The sequence below is a fragment of the Melospiza melodia genome, chromosome 14 (genome assembly GCF_035770615.1).
Source record: "Melospiza melodia melodia isolate bMelMel2 chromosome 14, bMelMel2.pri, whole genome shotgun sequence".
NCBI classification, from domain to species: domain Eukaryota; kingdom Metazoa; phylum Chordata; class Aves; order Passeriformes; family Passerellidae; genus Melospiza; species Melospiza melodia.
In genome coordinates, this window is record NC_086207.1 from 9,814,321 (window position 1) to 9,824,180 (window position 9,860).

General features: G+C 38.3%; 1 protein-coding gene across 1 annotated transcript in view; it reads left to right on the forward strand.

Moving 5' to 3' along the window:
* ATP10B (ATPase phospholipid transporting 10B (putative)) overlaps positions 1–4,163 on the forward strand; it is a 46,358-nt gene extending 42,195 nt beyond the window's left edge. Inside the window, exon 21 of the mRNA XM_063168623.1 lies at positions 594–4,163. Coding sequence (XP_063024693.1) covers positions 594–1,074 — 481 coding nt within the window. The 3' untranslated portion in view covers positions 1,075–4,163. The remainder of the gene's footprint in view (positions 1–593) is intronic.
* Positions 4,164–9,860: the final 5,697 nt, after the last annotated feature.

The window sequence follows — 9,860 nt, forward strand, 5'->3', positions numbered from 1 at the left end:
AAATACATGTTGAAGCCACCTATGTAAAGGTCAAATCCTAATAAAAAAGATGCTTTGAAAGAGACTTTGATTTTCACACAAAGATGATATGACATGGAGAGAGGATGTATGCAATCTCACAGCACACAATATTTAGTTACATAAGTTCTCTGTCCTGCAAAGGGCAGAGAGGACATTTCTGTTGCTGCTTTCTGAAAAAATCCAAAAGCTGAGGTTTTTAACTTCTGATTTTCTCTTATCTAACAAATTAGAATCTCTTCTTTAGCCTGTTTTAGCAGCATAAATGCAACTTCCATATTTTCAAATATTGCATCTCTTGAGATTTTTTCTTTTTTTCTTCACTGTTCAGCAAACAACTAGTTATAAATACCAAAACAATGATAATATATACATATATTTGACTCTATACAGGTCAAGCTAAATATGTAGTAACATGTTGTGTTAAGATCCAGGAGTCAACTTTCTACCAGGTATAAGGTGTCTACCTGATGTCTGTAAATAATGGAAAATTAGTATCTGTATTTGGGATACGTGATGTAGATTACGGAATGAGCCCACAGATTAAAAAATCCATTCCTTTCCTCCTTCATCAGGTTCTTTATTTTTGCCCTACGAGGAACCCTTGGAGCATCTCTTGTTCTGAGAGCACAGCAAGTAGAAAAGCTTCCTAAGGAGCAACAGGACGTTGAAATCCAGAAACTAAGATCAAGAAAAGAAGCTGCTTCTAGTGCACCTGTGGCCTCACCTGCATCTAATGATGACCTTGACCAAAGCATCGGCCACTTATGTGTGTCACCATTTCTACATCCAGCTGCAGCCCTGTCTCCCAGGGACACAGAAAATCTGGGAGTTTCTGCCCCTGATCCTCTCGGGAGAAGCACATACGAGGAAGGCTATTACTTCTTTAACAGGTGGGCAGAGGAAGAATCTGCTGCTGCTGATTCTTCAGCAGGGCCTTCCTCTGGCCATCATCCCCTTGTAGCCAGCAGGGAAGCAGCTCCTGGGCAGGATGGTAAAGATTATCTCAAAAGCTTTAATTACCACCGGCGGTCAGTGAGCTCAGTGACACTCTGAGGAAACGTTCAGAAATGGAACCCACAGCCCGTGTGGAGGAGGACTCAACAGGGAAAATAAAAATGTTTATGCTCAGCCATTATTCTCACTAGAAATGGAGAGAGAGGCAGCTGGAGTAGTGCAATAGCAACTCCAATATGCAACCTTAGCTGAATGCATCATTGTCTGGGTTTATCAGTACATGGCTTTTTGATCTTCCTGGTCTGGTCATGTCACAGAAACATTACATGAGCATCATGCAGTTGCTGAGAATTGCACAATTACTTTCTTTCAACAGATATTTTTGTATCATATTAATAGGGAATACTTGTGAAGTTTCAATGTTGTTATTATTATGCTATTGAGTTAATACAAAGAGAATCCATTCTTTATTAAATCAACTCTTAAAGCAACGCATCCCACTCTAGATTTTTACTCTCAAATTCTAAAAAGGAGCTTAGTAACTTAAAAATTAAAATTCTGCATGAAAAATTACTACCTGCAGATACTAAAGGTACTTGCAGAATAATAGCAATGGAGAGACATTAGAGAATGTCCCAGGTTTTAATATATGTACTTTACACATACAGCAGTATCAGCTCTACAGCCTGTGTTCTCTGAAGAGTAAGATTTTTATGCAGATAGCAGTTGACCTGATATTGTTAAGAAAAGGACAAATGAGGTTATAAAGATGAAGAATATAAATACTGAACCACATAAACTGCCAAGACAACTTGGTGGTAAGAGGAGTCTACTTTTTCATACCTACAGAAGTAGACAGATATAACAAGTCACATTCAAGGATTTGTGTCCTGGAATTCTTAAGTTGTCCCTGATTTTTCTTCTAGAAACTCAGTTTCTTATCTCAGTTCCCTATATTGTTATGTGTTGCTGCTGAATTCAGTCAAGTATGAATCATGCTCCTCCCCACAGTGAGTCACATTCATTAGTTGATGGATCTCAGTAATGGAGATTTTGACAAGACATATATGAAGGTCCCTAATCACATTGTAGGAAGAACATGGTGTAAAATGACCAAAATATACATAATATGTTATCCTTTTTTTGGTATCTCAGGGCAAAAAGTTGCAGAAGAAAACCATAAGATGTCACCATCATAACTACTCATTGCAATGCAATGAAGGGTGACTGATATTTCTTACAGAAATGTTGACTAGTAAGACCATTTCCCAAGGTTTTCTTCACAATGTGGGATGAAATCTTATCTAGTTTAAAATTCAAACCATCTGTACTTTTGTGAATCTGCCACTGGTTCTGATTTAATAGGTGTTCAGCCTTTTTTATACATGCTGTGTTTTGCTATTTACTACCTCTGACAACATGTGATCTTTCTAATAACCTATTTAGCAAATGCTAATTTAACTTCTGTATGTTATAATAATTATTGTAGCTAGAGTCTTCAAGTTCTTACTTCAAAACAGCTCAGGCAAAATTGAGCAGCACATCTCCCACTGGGATTTCCGGTAGCCAGAGCAAGAGCATATGTAAGAACTCCTTTTGTTAGAGTATTAATTGCAAGCAATTAATTCAATAAGAGATTTTTTTGCTTGATGAGCAAAATGAAGGAAAATAGGTATAGATGAGATTATTTTAAATGGAGGGTGAGATTGCTCAAATGTTTGCTCACTAGCTGGGAACAGACCTGGGGCAGCAAGACTAAAGAGAAATCCTTTACCATTCACAGCTTATTTTTTACATTAAATGGCCCATTTCCTTTGAGCTTAAAGAAGATGTCGATTACTTACGTATTGTACTACAAAATGTGAAGTGTTTTATAAAAATAAGTGTGATAAGGTCATGCCTTGCTGTGCTGGTGAGAGGACAAAAACAGCGGTGAAGGAATGCTTTTCCTACTGTCACCCAGGAGCAGCAAACTCCTGTTTCCAGAGGCTGCTCCTCTGCATTGTAGGAACCCTTATCAGAACAGCTGGAGGACAAATGTACCTGAATGTACACAGGGCTAGACAGGAGATGCTTAACCAATTCTGTAAGACTTCCTGAATTGAATGCCAGTTGTATGCCTTTCCTGAATTGAAAGCCGAGAATTAATCTCATGTTTTCTCACCAGTCTCTGCAAAACGGTCCTGTCATGGATTTTGCCCTGGCTTAGGGTTAGAAATAGCATAGAGGGGAGGCAAAACAGGATTGATTAGGAACTCCAACAAAATAACCACTAAAAGCTATTTAGTGATGCATATCCTGCTGTGTCTGGGAATAAAAGAAGTGGAAGAGTCATTTTCTAAGTATTTTCTAAGCTGTAACCAAAAATAGTTATGTTGGGTAAAAGAAAGAAATAAATAATCCAATTTTGCATGGATGCTATTTTGCATGCCTTAAATAATTCTGTAGCTAAACATACAGACTGATAATTCTATTATGTGGTAGATTACCATAAATGGTCCAATGGCTGAATTTACCTGGACAGTTTGCAACCTAGAGGAAAACCACTCCTTCATTCTCCTTGATCCTTGAGGAGAGAGAAGGCTGAAATAAACAGAACAGAAAGGCAGCACCATGCAAGGCTTGACCTCTGCCTTGCAGCTCCAGAGTTTTCTGTGTGTCCCCTCCTGGGTGACAGGGCTGCCAGCCATCCTCTGAAACAGATGCTGCCTCAGTTTGGACCCACAATAACTGCTAACAGTGTGATCTTCCTTCTGCTCCTGGCTATGCACTTACCATGAACTATCTCATGTTAAAAAAAATGTTGAACAGGCACTTACTTCCCTTTGATCATGAGGTAAATTAGCTGAGACTATCCTTCCTTTGGGGATGTAAGATCAAGAGAAAAAACTTTCTTTTCCAGTGAAAACAAGCCTCCAGCAAGACAGATAGTCTCCTAAGGAATTTCTTTGGAAGAAGGGAAGTGTATTTACTAAATGGGTTATTTAGACCTAACTGGATTTCCAAGGTAGCTTTATTTATTTATTTCAAGACATATTTAATAATACTGTCAAGGTCCATGTTCCATTAATTCTAATGTGGATGCTTCATAACAGAACAGGTGTCTCATTTTTAATGTATCCTCTGGTGATATTCAATATTTCATATACTTGGATAATAAAGCAAATTAATGGAGGGAATGTGTGAAATTAGTGCATTCTTTTTATTCTTGTCTATGATGTTATTTTGATGATTCTGCATATGGAGCAGTGAGCTATACATAGATTAACCTAATGAAAAAGAGGAGGTGACATCTCACACAGAGGTGAGCAGGAACTGGCCTGCCAGGGCTGTTGGAGGTCATAGATGGAGTCCCCTGCTGCTTACAGTGGTCAGTGAAGAGTCACCCCTCATGTTCTCAGAACAGGCAAATTCTGGGTTCTTTTAACACAAGATGCAGGCAGTGCAAACACAGACACGCCTTGTTCATGTCTGTCTCAATACAGCCAGCTGGAGAGGTCTCTGCCATTATTGCTGATTATCTGCTGCAAGTCTCCAATAACTGTGCAGTGTAAAACCCAGAACTATTCAGCTGTGAGAGAGGAAGGATTCCAGCTTGCTCTCTCCTTACATATCTCACTTTTAACACTCTGTGGAGATGGGTTCTCTGCTGAAGCACAGTGAGCAGCTACTTTTCCCAAAGATGAATTGCATTTACTTTCCCACTTTGTTGGCTGATGCTGAAATGTTTAATTCATTTGTTTGGCTGTAGTTTGAGGTACGAGTACAGAGCTATTAACTTTAGGGGTAAGGTGACTGCAGGCAGGATGTGGCATGATTAGATACTTGTAAGCAGCACTGATGAGTAAAAATATAAACGTGGAGACAAGAGGCTCTTGGAGATAATCATCACAGAGGGTGGGATTTAAAGAGAAGACCCAATAATACTGAAGAGCTGTAAAGTACTTTTGACATTGCCAGGGACTGGAACTTGCTGCAAATATCAGTGCATGAGACAACTGCAAACAGAACTTTCTGTCTGGCTCTTTAACATAACACCAACTTGTGCTCATTTACATGAAAAAAGTTGAGACTGAATAGAGCCTGAATCATTATTTTTCAAATAAGATCTGAGGATCTGTTGTCTGAAGGCACAGAGGCAACAGTTATTCCCCACATTCCCAGTGCAGCTACTGAAGGATGCTTCCACATCCAGCCACACTTTCCCTGTTGGTGTCCAGAGAACTGGTGTGCTCATTGTGTTCTCCAGCAGGAGAGCACTGCTCTATAAATTATCAACAGAAATGACAAAAGGGTTAAGCTTTGGCTCACAGAGACAAAATTTTGACCTTCACAGAAACCACATCATGCTGCTGCTTTCTTGTACCCATTACTGTACAACACCATAAAGCTGAGACAGAAATTAAATGGAACTGGGAGGGGAAGCAGTAAAAATATTTGCAATGAGTAGACAATCCAGTGGAAGAAGAGTCTAAACAGAGATGGTTCCTGCCTTTTGTATTCCACTTTATTTTACTAACATTTTTCTATTTAACATCAAACAAATCACTTAGGGAACTTCCAGACATTTATTGGTTTTATTTTAAAAAGGACAAACAGAAATCAATAGACTGCAGGCAGGTCAGTTGAGTGCATTTGAAATCAGCTGGCTTCCACTGGAGTTTTATTAGTACCTATCTCATTTTGTTAATACTTTAATTCTAAGGACTTTTGCCAGGAAGGACAAATATGTCAAAGCTCAGTCTGAATGGATCCTCTTTCACAATGCTTAGGCAGCTTGTGGCCAGTGATTTCATGGTCTGAGTCAAGGTCTGAAGAGCAGAGGAGACTTTCATCCTGTTCCTGTGTACATGGGATGGGATGGGAGCGAACTATCAGTATCAAGATCAGGAGTAATGATAAAGGAAGAGCATGAGCAAGTCCAAGACCTTCTGGAGCCTTCCAAACAAATTCTGGAACAGCTTTCCATCAGTGTACACACATCATTAAAGGCTTTAAGTGTCAATCTAACATATTTTATGAACAAAACAATTGAAGTGTGCATTCATGCATGTTCTTGGTTAACTGCAGAGGACTGTGAAGAATTGCCACTCTCTTACAGTAGCTAAAATGAGCACATTTTTAATGAGTAAATTAGCTAAAATGAGCATGGTTTTAATCATGTTTTGAGAGGACGCAATGCTGTAAAGACTCAAATTGGATTTCTCAAAGATTTTTAACATATAAATACTGGGAATCTGTTCTTAGGATCCTCTGCTCAATTTCATAATCTTCAATATCACAGTAGGGAAGGAATATAGCACACAGACATCAAAGAGACAGAATTGTGCTTGCAGCTATTAGTTCTTACATAAAAAACCCAAAGCTCAAATTTAGAGCCAATAGGAGTCTAACTCTCCAACACTCTTCAATAATGCAGTCCAAGCACCACAGCAAATAAACATTTTAAGTCCTAATACTGATTTTGAAGGCAGCTTATTTAAAAGGAATATTCTTGCGCCACATTTGACTTGCATTCTTTAACATTTAAAATTATTTGCAGTTTCTTGAGATTACTTAACTCCTTATTTGTGATATATTTTCAATCAAACAAATCAAACAAAAATCCTATGTCTCAGGAGAGAAAGACAATACATGTCACCTATTTGTCTATGCAAGTCTTTATTAACAAAAAAAACCAAACTCAAACCCTGTGAGAAAGGGGATTAGCCCTACAGTGGAGCATGCTTGAGGAGAACCTGCTACTGGAGTTTTGAAGATTTATCCACTGTCTGCCATCAAAATAGTTTTTCTTTACTTCCAGTTTGTAGAAACAGATCACAATAATAGCAGGGATCTGGAACAAGCTCGTATGCTGTGAAGACTTCCGTGGTGAACAAAGCATTATCAGAATCTGTTTCATATCTCATTTGTTATTGTAAGCATAAAATGTGCAAACGTTCCCCACTGCTGCAAATGTCAGCATGCTGGGGGGAAATGCTCTGATTTTCTATCAGCAAATGATGTTAAATTATATAGTGTTTAATCATGCTTGGTCACAGTGATGAACTTTAAGGAAAGAGTTTTGTTTCAATCACTCCATCTTCAGTTATGAAAATCATTTACAGGACCCTGAAAAAAACTTCCTCAGCCTGCAGAGCACTAAAATACAAACCGTTTAGACATAAACATTACTTTGATTGAGGAAATCAGTTATTTGAGCATATAATTTGTAAATAAACTTTGAAAATCAGACCTCTGATTTTCTAGCACCTCTAGGCAGATAAATTTTCTGCATTTATAGAAGAGTATACATTATCTGGCAGGACACAGCCTAAAAACTGTTGATTTCTAAATAAAGCAATTGTATTTACCAGGCAGAATGTAAGTGGTTAGAAGGTATGAGTGCTCTGCTGGAGTAACTGAAGTCTGGGGTTTTTCATGTGTGAGAATCTCACCTACACTCCCCACCTGCTCATTCCAAAAGGAAAGCTCCAGGTAAAGGCATAAAGGAGACTTGTACAGGGCTTAAAAATATAAAATTTCAAATACCAAAGGCACAGTGGAAGATAATACTGGTAGTATCTTAGCAACCAGTGAAACTTCAGGAAAAGCTGTACAGGAAAATCAGCTACAGCCCATTTTAAGGCCTCTCTCTGGTTTACATTTGTTATGTGTTTCTGAAACTGGCTTTTTAGTCACAGTATTTGAAACTACTTTTTATTGGAGGACTTCATCATCTTCGGTTTCTGCTGAGGGAAGATACATTTTTATATTTGAATCAGTAATTACTGATTTATTAGAGCAATTTCATCAGTGTGTGCCTGCCTTGAGGGCAGAGTAGAAGAGACAGCAGTGAAAGGAGGGGCTGGTGCTGCGCCCTGTGGGGTCAGTGGCAAAGCCCCTCCTTCAATGGAAAAGGGACAATGCCTGCACGTCCTGACAATCAGGACAGTTTTCTATGTGATAACTTCCTTTTTATGTGATAACTTCACCCTTTTTTCTGATTACAGTGGTTTTATCACTGTAACTACAACCTAGGTTTTGAGGATTTCTGTGTGACCCCAATATATAGAAAATTACACCTTTTTTTATCATGTGAAGTAAAGATATTTGTTTCATAGCAGTCAAGGGGTTTATGGCAAAATTTCATCACAATGCAGAATTAATATGACATCAGTCTGTTTTCAAAACATCAGTTTTTTATTCAGCGCTTTTGGAATAAAAATACAGAAATCTTGAAGGAAAATGGAATTTGCAGAGTTAGTCAAACATTAGAATAATTGATGCACATAAATGCCAATACATTAAAGTTTCATATTCACTTTGTTACTCTTTGATTGTAGGAGTAATTGCCGATATTATTTCTATCATTTTTAACCTTCATGATAATGACCACAAACATTAAAATTTGAAAACTATTTCATTGAAAGTATGTCCTCAAATATGTTCTATTTGTTACATATAATACTGTTTGATTCTCATACTGGAAAGTTGCAATTACCTAAGGAATTGCAACTTGAAGTGAAAACTAGTTTTGTTTTAGATATCCTAAGTCATTTTGTGGGCAAACCTGTGTTTTGCAATTTATTCAGACCTGCTTGCTGTTCAGTGATAAATGAAAATCTTTCTAAAGATTGACAAGAAATAGGGAATTATCCAGAATTCCCTAAATGCTCACCTTCAAGAAATATATGGTCTTAATTGTCTTTATCTTGCTCTAATCAATACTGTCACAATCAAACAGATTGTTTCAGGTCTCAAAAGGCAAGCAGATAATTTATTGTAAAAACATTTTTATTGGCTTGTGTATAGGTCTGTCTTTGTTAAGCCACTAATGGCTCAGCTGTGCTAAATGATCAGACTTTTGGGAAGAGGAAAAAAAATAATTTTACTGAATTTCTGATAAAGAAACTATACATAAGTAGTTTTAATCATGTTTCAGTAAGACTGAAACTCTTTGTATGGAAACTCTCTGTTACCAACAGTAAGGTCTTACAGGTCTTGCTATTTACTGTAAATTCATCCCTCTCCAGGGCCTTTTGTCTTGCTACCTGACCTGGAGCTGGCTCAAGGGCAATTTTTAATTAGTATTTTGAGGTTAAGGTGTCGCTTGCTCGCTCCCTGGGCTGTTCCTGGCCAGCCCCCAAGGATGGGCTTCCCTCAGCACAGGGGTCCCAGGTCAGAAAGATGCAGGTGCCAGCAGCAAAATGGGTAATTGTGCTGCTAAAACAGAAACAAAACAAGGCAAATAACTTTTTTTCCAGAGCTATCTGTGCAACAAATGCTTTAAAAGTTTCTCCCTCTGCAACAGCACTCAAACAAAACCAAAACGCAGAAATACCTTAAACCTTAATAAATACCTTATTATGCATAAATACCTTAAAGCCACCAAGCCAGGCTGCCTTGCAGGGTCACATCCCCCAGTGGGGAGCTCTCCCACAGGTAAATAAATGATCTGCTGTGGGTTTCAGCAGCCACAGGTGCCACTCAGGGATTCTGACAGAGGAAAATACCTGCCGGGAAATGGGAGCCATCTCTCTATGCTTCCCTCCCAGACTGTAAGAGGAAATAATAATCCTTTCCTCTACATGGAACAAATGATAGGAGAATAAGCAGGCTTTAAGCTGTAGTGGCTGGAATGCTGGCAGAAGTGGAGGATGCTGGGCAGAAAATATTTGTGCAAATGTGGAGAGAATACAGATCAGATTTATCAGGAGAAATCCCTACTAATGTTTTTACCTTATGAGAGCTAAATTTCAGAGGGAAATCTGAATAGATTCACAAAAGGGAAATTTTAAGCAGCACTAATGTCAACAGTTAACACCTTGAACAATAAACTGGAATTGCCTCTTGTGCAAGTACAAACATTCATCAGCACTGCTTCATGTCCTGCCACTCCAGCA